We start from the raw sequence: 19,709 nt of genomic DNA on the forward strand, positions 1-19,709 counted from the left end.
TGCAATAAAGGTTCATCCTTGCTGGAGAGAGAGTGCCCGGACACAGGGCGGAGGTGGGAGCTGGAAGGGCTGTTTGTTCTCCAGTATGGGGCTTTGTGAGTCATAGCCCCGCTCAGGGAGAAGAGGGCTCGAAGATTATCTCAGATGAGGCCCAAGGCAGAAAGAAGAAACAATAGCAAAGAGACCATGTCAGAGCAGCAAGGATAAGAGCCAAGCTTGAAAACAGCTTAGGGAAGGGACATGGAGCACCACGCACATGCATGTATGATGTGCACGCCACAAGCACACAAAGAGACTGAGATCACCAGACAGAGTTTGTCTTCGGCTATATCCAGAAGTGACCAAGTGCCTATGATGTGACCTGGATAGTAAATATTAATGAAAGTCTACATGGGCAAGACTCTGGTAGGTGCTGCAGAAATGATAAGGGCCTCCAGAAAACAGACCCAGTAGCCCCCTTCCAAGAGCTGCAAACCAGCCATGGGGCCACAAAATATGCTGAGAGGAGGAAGGAATGGACAGGATCTCGGAGGCAGTAATGCCAGTGGCCGAGTGTAAGCATCCCAGAGCACTTGTGTCCATCCAGCTGGCGCAGGCCCCTCAATACCACTGGTGGTATCAGCACTCCGTCAACTCTCACCCCTGCCAGAATCCAGATCCTTTGTATCAAAACAGTAGGATGGAGTTCATGTTGGTCAAAAGAGTGACAAGACAGAGTGGGGGGAGGTGGTGGCTTTCTGGGTGTGAGCACTTGGACAGCTGAGAGCCACACCCCAGGGGGCTGCTTGGTGGAGAGCCTAAGTTACGTGGGGCCCATGGCATGTGGCTTGTGCATAGAGTTGCCAAAGGTGTCCAAGGTCAGGGGACATGGCCTCCTTCCTGGCCCAGCACCGACCCTGCACTCCACCTCCTGCTGGGGAGCGGGAGCGTCCGCCTTGTTGCTCCCACGAGGGGCTCCCCCAAGAGCATGTCCGGGTTTGGCGCAGGGGAGTACCTGTGCACCTGTGCCCTGTACCTGATACACCCGGGCCCCTTGGGGGGAAGGCTGAAGGCCCTGTGTGAGCAGATGGGGGCTCAGACTTTAGATTCTTGTCTCTGTCTTTGGGGGACACCTTGGGGAGAGGAGATGGGTGGAGACGCAGGCAGCATGTGTTCTTCAATAAAAGGCCCTGGTGCTCAGGACCCCACCAGGGCCCCCCAGCTCACTGAGAGTAAAAGCCAGGGTGCTCAGTGTGACCCCTCACTTTGTGATCTTCTCCCCCACACACTGCTCCAGCCACACGGGCTTCTTGCTGCCCCTTAATATCCCGGGCGCCCCCACCTCAGGGCCTCTGCGCTGATGGCCCCCCTGCCCTTGCCTCCTCCAGGCCTTAGTTGTCACCTGCTCAGAAGGCCTTCCTGACTCACTGACACCGCAGCCGCCTCCCGACACTTGTTCTGCCCTGGCTTTTGTTTTCTTCACAGCACTTCCTGCTCTCAAATATTCAACTGAATACATTTTATTATTTTGCTTATCATCTACCTCCCCAAACAAAACGTAAGCTCCCTGAGGGCAGGGGTCCTTGTGTGGCTTGCTCCTGTGCTTACCACAGTGCCCAGCAGCTGGTGCTCACATGTGTGCTGCTGAATGGCTGAGGAGTGAACGAGCCAGCGGGAGAAAGGGAGCAAAGGCACGCAGTGCTGCTCCCAAGGTCCTTGCTGTCTGGTTGAGTAGCTCCTTTTGCTTAGAACTTAGGAGCAACACAAGCCATTTCTCTTACACAGTGTTTTAAAATGTCTCAGCATTTGCAGTGGTCCCCTCCTGATCCCAAGCAGAAATCCTCTCTCAGCTCTTTTTGTCAAAATAGACACGGCCCATGGCTGACACTCTGAAGGGACTCAGAGGAAAATCGTCTGTTGCTCTGTGAGCCTCACCCAAACCTGCTGTCCTGGGGGCTGAGGCAGATGCTGAAAGTAAGCAGAGGTGGTGAGCTAGCGGCGCTGAGCCCGGGGGCAGGCACTGAGGAATGCTGGTGACACCACTGAGGAATGCTGGTGACACTGAGGCAGTGCTGAGCAACCCCAAGGCTGTGGAAGGCGAGGGGCAGGCAGGGGAGCAGCAGCATGGAGTGCGTGTGGCAGCAATATGGTTTAAAAGTGCCCCTAGAGCAGGCTGTACCAGCCTTACTCCAGGAGTAAGCAGTTAAATTCTAGGAAGGGTCTTAATGTCTAAAATTCTTCCAGTTGGGTCCTGTCTGCATTAGTTAGCTAGTGCTGCATAACAAATCACCCCAAAACTTAGAGGCTTAAACACCCAAAACCACTGATAATCTCTCATCATTTCGGTGGGTCAGGAATTCAGGAGCAGTTTGGCTGGGCATTTCTGGCTTAGGGTCTCTAATGAGGCTGCAGGTGGATACCAGGTATGGCTGCAGTCATTTGAAGACTTGGCTGGGCTAGAGGATGTGCTTCCAATGTAACTCATATGCTTGATTGGCAAGTTGGTGCTGTCTCTCAACCTGGGGGCTCTGCTCCTGCCTGTGTGAGCCTCTCCATATGACTGCTTGAGTCTCTCAGGGCAGAGCAGCTGGTTGCCTCCAGAGCAAATGATCCAAGGACTAAGGCAGAAGTCACAATGCCTCTTTGATCTAGTCTTTGAAGTCACCTCCCATCACTTCTAACATAGTCTGCTCATCGCACAGGCCAGCCCTGCCTCAGCGTGAGGGGGCCATACAGGGTGTGAATACACAGAGGCGAAATTCACCGGAGCTCTCTTGAAAGCCAGTTACCACATTGCCTTTTGTGACATCAAGTCATTGCCCACAGGCAGGGTGCAAGGGCCTCTGGGAATAGCAGCAACAAAATCTTGTGAACCTAATTCTTACCTTACTGGAATGGACTTCATTTGATCCCTTCCAACCAGGTTTATTTTCCCCCAGGCATGAGGGAATGCCTAAGAGGAGGCTAAGAGACATGCCAGAGAATGGGGGAGGTGGAGGAGGCAGGAAGGGAAGCGAGACCCAAGGGGAGCAGGGAGAAGCTGAGCAAGGGTCTTCTCCCTCCATGCCCAGGGCTCCACGGCTCACCGTTCACGTCTGGAACAGTGGTTCCAACAACATGCTAGGGGCCCAGCAGTGACCTCCCATCCCAAGTTTGCAATTTCATGTGGTTTACACTCCCAGGGGGGAGTTTCCTAGGTCCACAGGAACAGAGAGGAAGAAATGCTGGGGAGGCCAGGAGGGCTTCACAGAGGAGCCACCGCTCCACACACCAATGGGGTGAGCTTCCCTGGTCCTTGTGTAGTGGGACAAACAGGCAGAAAGGGGCTGAGCACCTCATTCAGGGTCACTGCAAGTGAGGGTGCGGCCAGGTCTTCTGACCCCCAGCACCCAGACAGCACAGCCGCAGACTGCCGCGTGCCACAGCTGTCCGGCTGTCACCAAGGAGGGGAGGCCGGGACGGTGGGGCCGGCAGATGGCTGGGAGCACACGGACCCCCCCTGCCATTCACCAGCATGAAGCCCAGGCGCGATCACAGGCTGGCGGCTTTCTCTCTTGTCGCCTCCTTAACCAGGGAGAGAAACCTCAGTGGTGTCCTCACCAGCTCCATGCAGGCAAGCAGCCCTCCCTGGGAACAGCCTCCCAATGGCCAGCGCTGGCCTCTTGGCCTGATGTTTCAGCTCGTTCCTCTTACCATGAGAGTTGTTAGCAGTGACTGCACCGTACTTGCCCATTTGTGACTGGTTTCTTTCACTTACATAATGCCTTTGAGGTACATCCATGGCGCCGCTTGTATCAGAATATCTTTTATAAAGCTGAATAATGACCCATTCATTGTGTGTCCATACCATGTTTTGGTAACCCACTCATCCACAGATCGTGGGTTGCTTCCACCTTTCAGCTGTTGTGAATAATGTTGCTATGAACATGGATGTACAAATACCGGTTCACATTGCTGTTTTCAGTTCTTTTGCATATATACCAGAGGTGGAATTACTGGATCAAATGGTAATGTTATTTTTACTTTTTTGAGGAACCATCATACTATTCTCTGTTATAGTTACTCTGTAGCGGCTATTAATAATATAATACTCAGTGAAGAGAAGCCATCCTGTGAAGCTCCACTGCACATTTCAGGACGCTCTCACACTGCCTCCGTGTCTGGGCCGAATCCCGACAGACAGCCTTCGCCTGCTCATACTCAGTGTTGCCGGCACACGTAACCTTTCCAAACCGTTCTCATTTCACAGGAGAAAATCCTCAGTTGAACTGAAGAAGGAGACTCGCCAAGGGCAGTAGAGTAAAACGTCAGGCTGCGGAGACCTGAGCCCCGGCTACAGGCTTCTCACCTGCCCCTGCGCGGCATGGGTCCAAGCCTGGGTTCAGACTGGGGCTGTGCTGCTGTGTCAGCCAGATCATGTTACTTAAACTCCCTTTGTAGAGAATGGGTCTAATGAGACTGACCTGGGGAATTAAGGTTTAGGTTAGGTGACTGATTTAGTCTGCCCTGGCTGCCGTAACAAAATACCACAGGCTGCATGGCTTCAACAACACAAATCTATTTCTCATAGTTCTGGAGGTGGAGGTCCAAGATCAGGATGTCAGTATGGCAGGTTTCATTCTGAGGTCTGTTCTCTTGGCTTGTAGCAGGCTGTCATCTCACGATGTGCTCACATAAGCTTTTCATTGTGCGAGCATGGAGAAAGACTGCACGCTTCTGCTGTGTCTTCCGAGGAGGGCACTGACCTCCTCACACAGGCCCCACCTCTGCACCATCACACCTGGAACTAGGGCTGCAGCACGAATTTGCAGGACCCTACATACATTCAGTGCATGATGGCAGCTCACACTGAGCGGTCTCATGTGCCAGGTGCAACACTAATGGCTTTACTGTTCTCGCCCTCTCTCAGCACACATGGGGCTGGAGGGCTCTGTGGATGACGGCACAGGCTCAGAAACCAACTGCCTGACATATGGTGGACACCCAGCCAATACTTGCCATTGTCTGTTCCACTTCACAGATAAGGAAACTGAGCCTAAAGAAGTCAAGAAACTTGCCAGAGGGGTGACCTGGGAAGTAGACCCGGGCTCCCTGACTCCCAGCTCCACACGGAAGGCCCTTGGTGTCTCTCTTGGCACAAGGCGAACACTCAGGGAGCGGCCATGATGGCTGCTGGTGACGATCATGTTTCCTTCCAGTTCAGGCAGCTTCCCAGGGTGCTGAAGGCACACCCCACAGGGACGAGCCCCTGTCCCTGAGGCCATGCCCACCTCTCCAAGCTGTTGTCTTGGTCTCCAGTCCTTCTCCATTCTTGTCAGCTATAGCCCAGCTGCAAATGCTGCTTCCTAAACCGTCCAGGTGCTGCTGCGGGGGCTACTGATGGCCAAGGGAAGTCAAGGTGGCAGCGCTCGGAGTGGCCAGGCATGGCTCCAGCCCCCCTTTCCAGCCTCCCAGTGGGCCTTCGCTCTGCAGCACATCACAGTGCTTGGAAGACCTCCTGTGCGCCCCTCTAGGTCAGAGTGCTAAGGCATACCCACATTCCAGGCCTGGTCTGAAGACCGCCCCCCAACACACATGCATGGGTGAGAACACACACCCTCCACAGGACCGCCCACCTTCCTTGTTGTCTTAGTTACTAAGGCTGTGTGTTCTCTCTCTTGCCAAACTACAAGCTCCCTGCAGGCAGAAACCAAGAGAACATCGTGTTCTGAGCCCCCAGAGAGGAGCCAAGGCCCAGCGGTCACTCCGGGAATGTTTATCAAGCTAGACTGAGTTGTTGGAGTGAAATCCAAAGCTCCCAGGAAATCTCATTTTCGCCAGAAAAGCCCAAGTGAAAGAATGTCTTTGTTTCCCAGGCATCATTACAGGCCTCCCCTGAGGGGTGAAGGAGATCAGTCAACACTGAGAGCTTAAAAACTTTTCTTTTTCCTTTTAAGGCATGTTTATTGTTATAATTGGCCCAAATATTTTAATTCCCACAAAGACATGTCACCTACAGTCTCTGTAATGTCAAAATGTCATCGGGTAACCTCCCTGAAGTTGGTTTAACTTCTGCGTCAGCCATCAACACCCACATGGAGGGCGCAGCACAAAGCTGCCTGAGGCGGTACTGTAGTCACCCCCTTCCTGCCTCTCCTGTTTCTATATATATGCAAAATATACGAAATACAACAATTGTCCTTGGTGCTCAAGATAAATCTTGCAAAGACTATGTCTTGCTGCTCCCACTGTAAACCGCCCTAGAACGGCTTGTCTCCAGAATTATTATCCTTAAAAATAGAGAACATTATCATCTTTCTGTGTCATCATTGCTTCTGCCTGCTGCTCTTCAGGTTTTTTCCCAAAACACTTTTTTTTTTTCAGTCCTAAGCATAATGCTTTACTAAATAATGGTGGGGAAAAAACTACATTAAGAAATGCAGCCATTTTAACTTTTCAACATACAGATTGTTTTACACATGCACTTTCTTTTCTTTGTATGTTTTGGACACATGCTGTTCTGCCGGCTCCCTGTGTCTATATAGGTTGTTTCATATTTAGTGTGTGTGTTGGAGCATGCATAGGTGTGTTTACTCATGTATATGCATCTGTATGTGGACATGTGTGTATGTAAGTGTGCATGTGATTTTGTGGCAGGGTTCAATAGTGCTCACCAAATATGCATGTGCTCCTAAGGTGTTTCAGTAGCCCGCTTGCCTTCATATTGGGGCAACATGGCTAGTTTTGGCCAATGAATTGAGCAAAGTGACTTCTGGGCAAGGCCACCCATGTGCCCATGTAGTGGCAGCTGTAGGGACTGAATATTTGAGTCCCCACAAAATTTGTATGTTGAGGTCTTGCCCCTCAATGTGATGGTATTTGGAGGTGGAGACTTTGGGAGGTGATCAGGCTTAGATGAGGTCATGAGGGTGAGTTTCCATGCTGGGATTAATGTCCTTAAAAGAAGATAAAGAGACCAGCACCCTCTCCCTCTTTGTCTCTTTCTCTCTGCCATGTGAGGACATGGTGAGAAGGCAGCACTCTGCATACTGGGAAGAGGGCCCTCACATGGAACTGGATCTGTTGACACTTAATCTTGCTCTTCCTATCTTCCAGAACCGTGAGAAATAAATGTCTACGGTATAAGCCAGCCAGGCTGTGGCACTTTGTCACAGCGGCCTGAGCAGACTAAAACAGAGGTCTTGGAGAGATGTACTCTAGGTAAAGTGGCTTCATCGTGGATGAAGTCTGTCCAACTCACATCAGACTGTGATGTGAGACTAACTGCTTAGTGCGTTAAACTGTTAAGATTTCAGGGTTTATCTGTTGCTGCAAATAGCATTGTCTTGTCTATCAAACAGTGCTGACAGTACCAGGTGCACAGGGATGTTGTTTGCATTGAATTAGGTAATAAGTGTTAAAAAATCTGGTGCATTCTCTCTCAAGCAACTCAGTTAAATTGAGTAAGTGCCTAACAAGCATGTTCCACTTGCTGAGCCCTGCACCGGGTGCTGGCGATCCCAGCCCGGGGACCCTGCCCTCAGGGGTATTTCAGTTTAGCAGCGTAGGCACATGAATAGATTACTACTGGACATGGTAAATGCCCAATTACAGGAAGCACACAACACAGGAGGGAGCAGCTATTCTGGAGGATTCAGGAAAAGCAATGCTGAGGGAGACTGAGCCGCATTTTGAGGAGGAGCTAGAGCATGCAGGTCAGAGAGGCTGGCATCTGCGGTGCAGGGGGCAATAGATGCGGGATGCCTGGTTACAGTGATGGGATGTGCTAGTGGGGAGGGCCTTTACTGGTCTTTAGAGCATTCATCTAAGCCCTGGGATCTCAGACAACACTTTCTATTGGGGATGTCTCACTCTCAGTGAGCAGCCAGGGAGAGTGAGGGTCTGGAAAGGCACGAAGTTCCCATTTGGTTGTGGTAAAGAAAATACAAGTTTTAGCATTTTTTTAAGAAAACGAAAAATTGTCCTGCTTTCTTCCTATTCATTGTGAAGTGTGCGATGGTGTGCACATCTGCCTCCCTAGGTGGACTGTGAGCTCCCAGGGGCCAGCGCGGTCCTGCAGGCCCCTGGGTTCGCCAAGAGTAGCCTGCTCTGCCGCGAGAGCTCCGGAAACGCCTGTTGAATCGGAAGGAACGTAAAGCCCGCCCAATTCCCGGCGGCACTGAACACCAAAACTGAGTGCCCCTCCAGGGGTGGCTTTCCTGAGCCTCCGCAAACGGCCAAGCACAGCAGCAGTCCCGGGACGAACGAGGCCCCTCTCGCGGCGACTCCGGCAGCGCCTGTGGTGGTCCATGGCGCCACCCCGCGGCCATTTCTGGGAACTGCACCTTCTCAGACGACGCGGGGAGCCGCCTCTCTCCTGTCTTGATCATCCTCTCATGCCCATAGTTTGGAGGAAAACAGGGATCCAGAGCTGGTCATCCTCATTCCGCCTCCTTCCCCTTATGAATCCTCTGAGATTGGACAGGCACTGCCTTGACCAGGGTTATTTTGGTCATGATACCTTAAACCCCTGTTTGCGAAGGGACCGTTAATGGGAGGTCACTGTGAGAACCCAGAAGGCATGTAAGAGACAAGGGGGCAGAGATGGGGCGTGCGAATCCTTACCAAAGAGCATGCTGATTAAGGACACTGACAGATACAGGTTGGATCCTGTCTTGCCAGTGGGTTTCAGCCATGGGCAAGTTTACTCTTGATTTGGTGAGACTGAAAAATGACAATACAATGTTCTTGGGGTGAAAGGGTTTATAACCCAACTTTATTCCCATGGTGGCAGGTCAAGCACTAGAATCCCATCCACCTCAGAGCGAGTTTGCACGCATCAAGCAGGTCTCTATCTCTGGGGTTCTCCGTCCCCGGGGCTGCCACCACTCCAGCCTCTGCTCTCCTGCATCCATGCAGCCCAGAGCACTGGGTGGAGCGCTTTATATAGTCAATAACAACGTATTGCCCACACATGTGCAGTGAGCAAGCCAACCAGGGTCAGGTGAGAATCCTGGCCACAGGAACTTCCATTTTCTCTACAGATCCCAGGTAGCTCTGGGACCCTTGCCTCACTGAACCAGTTTCCCTCTCTACAAAATGACCACAATAGATAACTCATAGAACTGCCACGATGATTAAAGACCATAATCCATATAAAGTAAGCTAAGGCTCTGTGAGTGGCATGAATCAAGTGCTCAACAAATAAAAATGCAACCCATTTGTGCTTCTATAGCTCCCTTTGAGTCTCACTTTGAGATAGAGAGGTAGACATTATTTCCATTTTATTGACAAGAACACTGAGGGTCAGATCACTTAAGTGGCTAGCGTGAGGTCTTCCAGCCAGGAAGGGGCAGGACTTGAAGGAAGCCTTTGACTTGCCAGCATTCCCGGCAGCTCCTTGAAAGCACATGCAGAGGGGAGAACTGCTGACGAAAAGCTGGAAAGATCAAAAGAAAGGAGGAGGAGAAGCAGAATTCCAGCTCAGAAGACCAATCCGCTCTCTCCCTTTGTGGTTTTAGACTGTCTAAAAAAATGTTTTGTACAAACAGTTGGTCCTGAGAAGCACCTAGCCCTGTGGGGAGACCTGGGTTCTGGTCCCAGCTCTGCTACAAAGCAGCTGTGTGACGGAGTGGGCTTGCACATGTGACTTTCCCTATCTGGGGCTGTTTTCCACTGGCAGGCAAAATGAGGGAAGGGGTCGGACAAAACGTCTGTCTGCTCAGGGCCTTGCAGCTGCCACCCAATCTCTTAATATTCTGTGCCTTCCAGATGCTTGTGGAGAAGCTGCTCCCACTCGCCCTGTGGTGTCCATGGACAGGGTGTCACTGTTTGCCCTCGGAGACCTCCGGGTGGGAGGAAGAAAGGACAACACAACTCTGGCCTGGGGGGTGACAGATGGAAAGAATAACTCTTGATTCAATCATGTGAACAGGAGATTAACATTAATCCTTGTTGGGACTGAATAACTATGCCCAAAGAGGCCCACGCGAGCGGCCGGGAGCAGAGGGCTGAGCAATGCCGGCTGGGGAGCAAGGCCCACTGATTTATGGGCAAGATTAAAAGAATTAAATGAGCAGAGCCTCCGAAGACCAAAGCTGGGCAGAGCAGAAGGAGAAGCAACTGCTTCCCGACGACCTCTCCAGGCTCAGAAAGAGGATGCTAGTGGCATACCCACTCCTTTCTGGGTGGAGAGGTGGCTGTGTGTGTATTTTATTGTTTTTCTTTTGGCTGATGTTTTAAACACGAGCAGGCCAATTGGGAGACATAATCATACGCCTTTCAGAAACGCCTAACGATGGCAAGATGAATGGTTTGGGTGGTGCTTGGTGCTTGAGTCGTAAATAATAGCAACATATCAGAACAAAATTAAAGAGAGAAAAAAAAATGAAATAAATCTACTGGGACCCCAGGGCCATCTAAGGAAAACATCAGATGAGAAAGACTTGATTCCCATTCCAGACGAAGAGCCAAAATCCTCTTCACATGGCACCAAAGCAACACCCCGTTGACTCTGAACTGCTTAAGGACAAGTCCATGCCTGATTCGGGGTTCTATCTGGCCCTTCTGGAGCCCAGCACAGAGCACCAGCCCCGTGTGTAACGGCCCGGATGGCTGAGGACGGGAGGGAGCCCAGCGTGGCATGCCGTTATGAACTCAGACTTGAAGTTAGCTGACTGGCGCCCAAACCCCACTCTGTCTTTCTAGCAAATTACTGAACCTCTCTAAACCTCAATTTCCTCATCTGTAAAATGGAGAGAAAAATTTAAAAGTGGTTATAAATAGTAAATGAAATACTGCACATAAATCTTTATGTACAGTGAGTGTTCAGTGTTCCCTCTTTACTAATGACTGAATAAAGTAACTAAAAACCCATTCCACAGTCCAAGCTAGTTAGAAATTTCTGCCATGCCTCAGGATGATAGAGACTGAGGACCACTGGTGACTGTGATGAAGAAAGTGTCATGCTGGGATTTGGGGGTCCCTAGCCATCCCTGCTCCTGGCTTGCCTCTGGGGTCACTTCGCTCCCTCCTCCCACTCTCCATCCCCCTTCAGACTTGTGCCCACAGATTCAGACTGGGAGCATGGCAGACACCCAGCCCACAGCCACCCTCACCTCTGACCTCTGGGGAGGGTCAGAGCCCTCTGTTTGTGATTATATTAGCCCAGGAAAAACAAAACCCCAAACCCCAACTCTCATTCACCCCACGCTGAAGGCCAGCTTCCCCTTGGCCCCCACTCCCATCCCTGTGGAGGCACCGCCCCCACACCATCCCCAGTTTGATCACCTGAATGAATGACATGCTTTCTGGGGAGCCAAGCTCTGCTCTTGGTAAGAAGCAATTCCTACCTTCTCTCCATTCTTTGCCAAAGGGAGAACTCTACAGGCCACAGATAAGCAGAAAACAATTAATGACACATAAAGGAATTTATGGGATGAGCTATTTTGGCTTCAAACGAGAGCCCAAGCAAGCTCCAAAAGGTTGTTCTAAGGCCATTGGTCTTTGGTTTGGAGACTCCGGCTGCCTGGCAGCCTCAGTCCGGCGGGGGGTGCCCTGGGGACGTCGGCCTCCGTCCCCTCAGCTTGCAATGCTCTGAGCTCCTGGAGCCAGTTAGCTCAAACCTGCTCAGCTCTTCTCCTCTCACGGGGGTGGATGCTGCCACAGACGCCCCAGGCAAGGCTCCCAGGCCAAAGGATTGGAGTTGCTTTCTCAAGGGCCCCTCCGGCCTGTGTGGGCTTGATGTAGGTGGACAGGAATGGCTAGGGGCCATCCGAGATGCCTGAGGAGACCAAATGCCAAGGGCGCTCTAACCCCTGAGGTCAGAGCTGCGGGCTCCATCTCTCAACAGCAGTTCCAGGGAGTCAGGCCCTGGCATCTCAGACACATGCATCCAGCGCTGAATAGCTGAGGGGCTGTGACAAAACACAACCCCAGGCGCCACCACAGCGTCCCCAATGCATGAGGCTGTGGGAGCCTGCAGGGCCCAGCAGAGTCCCACAATTACTTAAAGGGACATCTATTAGATGTCGGAAGAAAAACAACTTCCTGATCAGAATATTCAACAACCAGAAAGTAGGCCTCACTATTAAACCAACCAACCAACCTTAGGTCCCCCTGATTCATACCACCCAAAAAGGGTGACATTCACATTTGTGAAAAGTCAGTGGCAAAAATATCAGAATCTTAGAAGTGGAAAAACACAAAAGATGCCTACCCCAGTGATTCTCAAGCATGATCCCAAAAATGACCTGTTGGAATTACACATGGAGCTGTGTAAAAATGATATATTTCAGGGCCACACTCAGATGCACAGAACTTTGTTTTTAGCAACCCCTCCAAATGCTTCCCATGATAAGCAGGTTCAGAAACCACTGACAACCCACTGCTCCCACAACTTCCCTGTGGGTATGAAACCCCTAGTGACTGTGTTCAAGGGCAGACCTGTTTCATGTCTGGGATGTGGCCTGAGATGCTGCATTTCTAATGCTGATGCTGCTGGTCTCAGGGCCACGTTTTACATAGTAACCAATCCCCCCTCCCCCGACCTTTTACTAAGGAAACAGATAAACTGGACTACAGGCATGGAGGAAGCCGAGAGAGGAACTGCTAAGACGGGAGAGGAAAAGTCATGTGGTGGTGGTGAGCAGAAGGGAAGCTGGAAGCCAGCTGGGCAAGGTTGGCAGGAAAGCCAGCCCAGAGCCAGCAGATCACTGGGTTCTTTTCTTACCAGACAATAGTCTTGGGATTTATTTCCTAATGACTGTTGCAGGCATACAATGGGAAATAATTCAGAACTGCGCCAGGCAATGCTGGCAAAAGGGAGAAAGGCTCTTGGCACAGATCCCCTGTGTGATTTGCAGTGGCTGGACCATAACTGCTCCCCACTTTGGCAAGTTCAATTTCAGAGCCTACATGCCAACTGCTGGTACTTATTCCAGAGTGTCAGCAAGCACCCTTGACACTTCCTGCCATGCACCCCCACCCCTACCCCGACATATACACCCCTTGGTTCTTCAAAAGTTGCAGTTGCAAGTAGTCACCCTGTCTTCTGAGGGCTCAGTGCTAGACATCTTTTACCCTGGCCCACATTCCCTCAGCACACTTTTTTGTTCAGCCCTTGCTGCAGCAACCTGCTGGGAACAGGAGTAGCCCAGCAATACCTTGCCATAGCTACACCTCTTGTTTCTACCTTTGGGGCTTTTTGCTGGCCTTCCATGGGATGCCTACGGAACAGACTCAGCCATTCTGGCACCTGTGCAAACCGGGAGGTACAAGGGAATGAACACTCCCCGGGGTAACCTTTGACCAGTAGGACTGAGAGCTGGTAAATAAAGTCCTTCTTCTGGGTCTCATGTGGATAATTCAGAGGCGCACCCCCTACAGGTAACCAGCTGAAAAATGCAAGCTTGGATCGGCTTCCACTCTTTCCTCAGTTGACTCTGCCGTCTCCAGTCCTGTTCCCCTTAGGTCACTCCCTAAAATAAACTACCTGCAGGTAAGCCATCCCAGGCTCAGCTTTGAGGAAAACCAAGCTCACACATGGCTCAAGCAGTAGCGCTAAATCCTGAAGAGCAAGGGAGGAGGAGGCTGGAGGCTTCAGGCAGGGCGCACGGCGACCCAGGACCCCTGAGACGCCCCGGAGAGCCAGCAGCCCTGCCTGAGGCTCATGCAGCCGTGCAGGATGATTCTGAGAACAAACTGTCCTGCCCCAAAATATAATTTAAGGTCCTCTGTGAAATGTGGGGAACAAGAGAAGGAAAGCTAAAGACATGAGACTTGTTTAGCCTGGGGAAGAAAAAACAAAAAGGTTAGTAACTGACTTCTGAAAATGAAAGGCCTGTTTCTCAATGTTAGCTGAGTTAAGTAAGGAGCCAGGGAAGATGGGCTTTAGCTGGGGCTGATGGGGCAGTTTGCCCGTCAGTATTACCATGGGAGATGGCATCTGCTTGTAAAGTAATGAGCTCCCCATCATTTGGGGCATTCAGCTCATGACTGGGGGGCAAGTCTATTGTGGATGAGATTCATTTTTAGATAGGAACATTAAAAGTTGTTTCTTCTCTAGGTTCCTCTTTAAAACTCATGGAGCCTCTTTACACTAGGATTTTAACAGTATGGGTCAGCCCCAAAGAGAGAATATTAATTGATCTGTAGCCTCATAAACTCCCCTCTTCCAAAGACACACTACACGACTGAACTGTATTTTGCTTCTGGTGTTCCTGAGCAGGCTGTTTTCTAATGAGGTTTTGGCACCATCTAGTGGCTCATGAATCCATTACAATATATGCACGTGATAAGTTACTATACATTTTAATTCACCGTTGCTGATCAACACCAATTCAGCAAAAACATAAACACAGGTATGAGTTTAGGATTGGGCTAGAAACTGGGGTGCAACAGTAATCAAATAAGGCATGGTTTCCCCTTTGTGAGGCTCATATCTAATGGAGTGGACAATAAACAAGTAGATAACAAAAGAATTACTATATACATTGTGATATCATTGAGAAATAAACCCCTTGTTGTGATAGAAAATAATGTAGGCAGGATGAGACCTCTCTGAGAAACATAAACTCAAGCTCAGAAGGATAGGATGAGAAGGGATAGGGGTGCAGAAAGTGTGGGGAAGGAGGGGCGAGAACATTCCATGAAGGCAGAGCACGCGCCTAGTCACTCGAGTCATGGAGGAGCCAAGAACTTGGCTCTTCAAGGAACCAAAAGACCAGTGTGCTCAATGCAGAGTGAGTGAGGCTGAAACTGGAGAGAAGGAACTAGGAGAGCTCCATGTTTGTAAACAATTCCTTAAGTGAAAGCACACAGATGGGCAGGATAAGTTCTTACTTTGTGTTACCCAGGATGGCCCATGGGTCAATTTTACTTTTAAGAAAGGTGGGGAGGGAAAATCTCATTAAGTGAACTTGGCTATTTGTTCAGATCCAGCAGGACCCTAACCAGGGGCATCAATGACAGCCGTGTGCCCTGCTCAAGACAGCCTACATCTACTCACACCCTGCATAGCTCCCCACTACGGGTAAGTTTCTGTGTCCTTGCCCAGCTATGTTGGAACCTCATATTAAAGTCTGGAAAAGTGGTTTTCTACCCTGGCTGCAAGTCACTTCTTGGAGCTCTTAAGAATCCCAATGTCCAGGCCAAACTCCTCATCAGTTAAATCCGCACTGCTGGGGGTGGGGCCTGGGCACCCAGGTTTGGAAATCTCCTCAGGTACATCCAACCTGCAGCCAAGGCCAAGAGCAGCTGATCTGAAAGGAAACTCACGGGGAGAAAACAAAACAGTAGAAGACCTCATTTTATACTCCAAGGTAGTGATGATTATGTAATAATGAGCCAGGCTGTTTTCTTTTCCAAAAACAGGCCTTTTCCCCAAGTAGATGCCCCCTCTCAGGGCCACCCAGCTCTCACCACTGCGTTATCATTAAGTCCCCACATGGCTACTTCACAATGTAGTCAACAGACCTTGGGAGCTGGGCCTGCTAAGGGCACAGGAGTTTAAGGTTTCCAAAGCCTCGTTACCAACACATTTTCCTGAAGTGCAGGGGATTCAAGTAGCCTGATCTCCTAAAGCTGCAGTCCTCAGCCCAAGTCACACATGAGAATGGCTTGGGAGCCTTTAAGAAAATACTGATGCTAGGGCCCAGTCCCAGATTCCCTTCTGGGAGGAGATTAGGGTTATCAGGTAATTCTAATGTGCAGCCAGGATTGAAAGCCACTGCTGTCAACAAACCAGCAACTGTGGTCCTCCTGTTCCAGGAAAGCCTGTAGTGACCAGAACTGCTGAGCGGCTGGGGTTGCTGCTCCGAGAGACCTGAAGTTGCTAGTCTTTGTTATCTTCTATTATTTGCCAAGCAGCTCAGTCCTGACCATGGTTCAGACTACTGTGGAGTCCCTGCAGCCATCAACTGCCCACCTCACTTCCACTGTCTGTATGAAAGAACTCACCCTAGGGCTGTAGCTGCCAAGAGAGCAGCATTACTTAGAGCACATGATGGGGCAGTTACCTACTAGCTGCCTATTTCCAGTAAAAGGAGTAGGAACATTGGGGTCCCTGCTAATCAAGCTCCATTGGAAACTGACAAATGCACTTTAGCTGCAAATGTACTACAGGGTTTTTATATGAGCAATTAACTAACACTATTCACATCTGAAAGCTAGGAGGGTACAAGCCAGAAAGGTAACAGCAGTTATGGCTGGGTGGTAAAAATGCAGATGATATAAATTTTGTTATTGTTGTTCTCATCTGCATTTGCTAAGTTTTCTACAGTGAATAAGAATTATTAATATAAGTATGACTTGAGTCATATAAAAAAAGAGCATAATTACATAGAAAGAAACAATTCTGTTTCATACACAACTCAGGTGTGAAGCTGGCTCCCAGGTGTGAAGTTCACATCTCTCCTTTTTAGAACACTTCCTGACTTGGTGAACTCAGAAGGCCTGCACAAAAGGGCAGGGGGGCCCTAACATACTTATTTAGGAACTCTGCAGCTGTGGTCAAGGGCAGGCACCTTGTAGGATCAAAATAAACAGCTTCATTCATTCATTGCTATAGAGAATAAGACCATCCTATCAGTCCTGTTCATAACAGAAATGGATTATTTACTGCATGTGTGCAGACTCTGGTACAGTGTTTTGCCAAGTGTATTCCAGACAATAGGTATGGAGTATGGAACAAAACAAAAGTGGGGGAGGGGTCGTAAAAGAGATTTCCATCCCACAGGTATGCGCAGAGCCTTGACTACACTCATTCACTATGAATCTGCATAGAAGGATAGAGTATACAGCTTTCTCCAAATCTATTTAGGCATGGAACACTTCTCTCAAAAATAAACAGTGCTCCAGGAATACAGTTTGGGAAGTCAAGTCTATCCTTTCCCCACATACTTCTTTGACCTCCTTCCACAAAGCAGAGCAATCATGCCCTATCCCCTGTAATGAGGAGGGGCAGCGGGCCCCAGGCAGGGTGCTGAACAGAGAAAGGTCAGGTGACTCACAGCACGCTCAGACTTCTGTCATGAAGCGAGCAGAGCCACAGATGAAGTGTCTTAGAGTCCAGAAAACAAATGAGGAGTGGTCCAATAAATACTCGTAATTGAACATCAGGTGACATTTTAATTTATTCTGAGTACAGACACCATTAAGTTACACTATTTGTTGCAGTCTCATTTGGGTTGGACACAAATGCGTTCCAAGGCGTGGTGAGAGGAGAAACATCAGGGGTTTCATTGGCTGCTGTATTGTAACATGTGCTCTATCCCACCTCAAAGCATCGTCCCCAAAGACATTTACCACCCAAGGAGAGAAAAGTCAATGCATCTACAAGGAATAACACCTAACTGTACATTTACATTTTTTCTGAAAATCCCACTCAAGCTCTGCTACAAGTTTATGGTGGGAAAATAAGGGACTGAGTGAGATATACATAGCAACTCAAAGGTAATGAGCACCTCTTCCTCTGTGAGTGAAAAAAGGCAATGATGATGCCACCCTTTCTAAGGGAGAGGATGAGACCTCTTTCACACCCTGGACAAGCCAGCCTTCATGTCTTAAAAGCAGCTGATCATTCTCATCATCACCTTGCAGAGGTAAGCAATGCACTGTGCAGCCACATCCCCCAAAGCATGTTCTTAAAACACTGGCCCTACAGAGTGCTCCTTGAAAAAGAGCTTTGGAATCAAAAAGATTTAGGAAATACTGTAGGCTATTACCCACATCCTGGGGATTAACAATGTACATTACCACGTGGAAGGTTCTAGAAGTCCTTTAAAAAGAAATGCTTCAATGTTTAACCCAGAGTATCCCAAATCAATCTGACCTCAGAATCTTTTTTTTTTTTTTTTTTTTTGATAACACGTTTCATGAAACATCTTTTGAGAAATGCTCCTCTACGGCTTTGAGAAATTCTTTACAGAAACAAAAAGCACAGAAAAATTAACTCCTAGGATCACGTATTGGTCAACAGCAAAGAGGATAAGGGGTCAGTACAAATCAGACCCCCTTCCTAATTCTATCCCAACATTCTTGCCATAAACTAAGCCTGCCTCGAAACAGGCAGCAATAAATTTTCCATGATTTTCTTCTTTATGCTGTAAAGTGTTAGGAATGCTGATTACAGTACAGAATTGAACGTGGACCAGACAGGAGCCCATATTTCATGTACAGAGGCCAGATGTTTGTAGTCTTCCTCTTGTGTAACAAATCATTAAACAACCATTGTTGCTTGTCACATGACTATAAGGTTTTTCAAATACACTTGACAGCCCTTTGTTTCTAATAAAAAAGGGGATGAGCAAATGTAGGGCTTTGAGTTATTTTCAGAAAGACTTATAAAGACCAAGGAAAGAGATCAAAATATAAAAGCTTTTGGCAATATATGCCAAATAATTTTAAAGCATTACAGCAAGGACAGGGAAAGACAGAATATTACTGGAATGATATAAAAATTTCATCATTTGCATAATACATAATGCTTTTTTATTCCTGTTTCCAAGGAATTTCACATGATATTTCAAAACAGAAGGCAGCAAAAAAACAAAACCCCCAATGGTGGAGATTGGCAAACAGTTATTACCTCTACTCTGCAAGAGTGTAAAGTGGCTTTTACACCTCCACAGTAATCCTTGCAAACCGATATTGCAGAGAGGCAGGAGGCCGCAGCAATACCAGGCCTCTCTCTGTGGCTGGCTGGCTGGACAGCATATCCAGCAAACCTGTCAAACTAACAAACCCCAGGGCTTCTCCACAGCCAACAGCCATGGAAAAATCTCCCTGTGTGACAAAGCCAAGGAGAGCTCTGGAGCAGTGAGAAGTCAGAACGGGGAGAGGGCCTGCCCATAAGCCGAGGGTCAGAGCACAGTACCTGGCTGCAGAATGCCCCCCTGCCAGGCTCTCAGATGCAGCATGTCCTCGCATCTGCCTCTTCTCTATTTTCTTCTTTTCTTTCTCTTTCTGGATCTTGCTCCTGAATGGGTCGCTGTGCTTGGCTTCCTGAGGTCCACAATAGAGCCGATCCTGACTGAGCCGGAGGAAGTCCTCCTTGGCTGGGACACAGATCATGGTGTGTGGCTCAGGGCTGCCCTTCCTGAGCAGGGACAAGCTGACCCATACGAGGGCCCTGGGAAAGCAGTTCAAAATGGACAGACAGGCCTCTCTGGTCAGTTCTTGCTGCCTTCTAGCCGGAGCTCGCCGGGCTGCCCAGCTGTCCCCAACACTGGGCCCACACCAGGCTGACAGTTGTTTCAGTGATTTTCTACTCCTACATGAGGTTGAAACACTTTTAAGGATATTTTGTTCAAGGAGAAAATATGCAATTAGAAGAATGGGCATCGCTAGAGCTAATCTGATTTTTTTATACTCTGTAGCAAAGGACCAAACCTGTAATTTTTAAGAAATTAAAAATATATATTAAGACATTTTCATAATGACATATTTCTTTTTATGTATCTACTATTCTGAGACTGAAGGAATAAAGGCTTAAGAAGTTGAAATCAGAGAAAAATAAGACAGTGGAATAGAATCTAAGGCTGTCCTCACAGTGAGAGGATTAAAAAGGAGCTGATATTTCGATGAGAAAAGAAACTAAGGGACAGGAATGTGAAAAGGAAAATAGAAGGATATGAAATGATGAGGTTACTGTAAAGAAAATAAGTATAAGGCAAGAGGATGAGCACTTTTTATAAATTAGAGCACAGAATAAAGGGTAGCTGATAAGCAAAATCTAATAGCCTGCCGCAGCA

General features: G+C 48.9%; 2 protein-coding genes across 3 annotated transcripts in view; one reads left to right on the forward strand and one right to left on the reverse strand.

The window, feature by feature from the left end:
• The first annotated feature begins 9,812 nt into the window (after positions 1–9,812).
• Positions 9,813–19,709, forward strand: part of RIDA (reactive intermediate imine deaminase A homolog) — a 51,598-nt gene continuing 41,701 nt past the window's right edge. The window contains exon 1 of the mRNA XM_036875750.2: positions 9,813–9,816. The gene's annotated coding sequence lies outside the window, so the exon portion shown is untranslated. The remainder of the gene's footprint in view (positions 9,817–19,709) is intronic.
• The window catches only part of LOC118907323 (ribonucleases P/MRP protein subunit POP1), an 89,381-nt gene continuing 86,749 nt past the window's right edge, over positions 17,078–19,709 (reverse strand). For both annotated transcript variants that reach the window (XM_057497872.1, XM_036875785.2), the window contains one exon: positions 17,078–19,228. In XM_057497872.1, the coding sequence (XP_057353855.1) occupies positions 18,574–19,228 (655 nt within the window). In that variant the 3' untranslated portion in view covers positions 17,078–18,573. The remainder of the gene's footprint in view (positions 19,229–19,709) is intronic.

The sequence above is a fragment of the Manis pentadactyla genome, chromosome 3, assembly GCF_030020395.1.
Source record: "Manis pentadactyla isolate mManPen7 chromosome 3, mManPen7.hap1, whole genome shotgun sequence".
NCBI lineage: Eukaryota > Metazoa > Chordata > Mammalia > Pholidota > Manidae > Manis > Manis pentadactyla.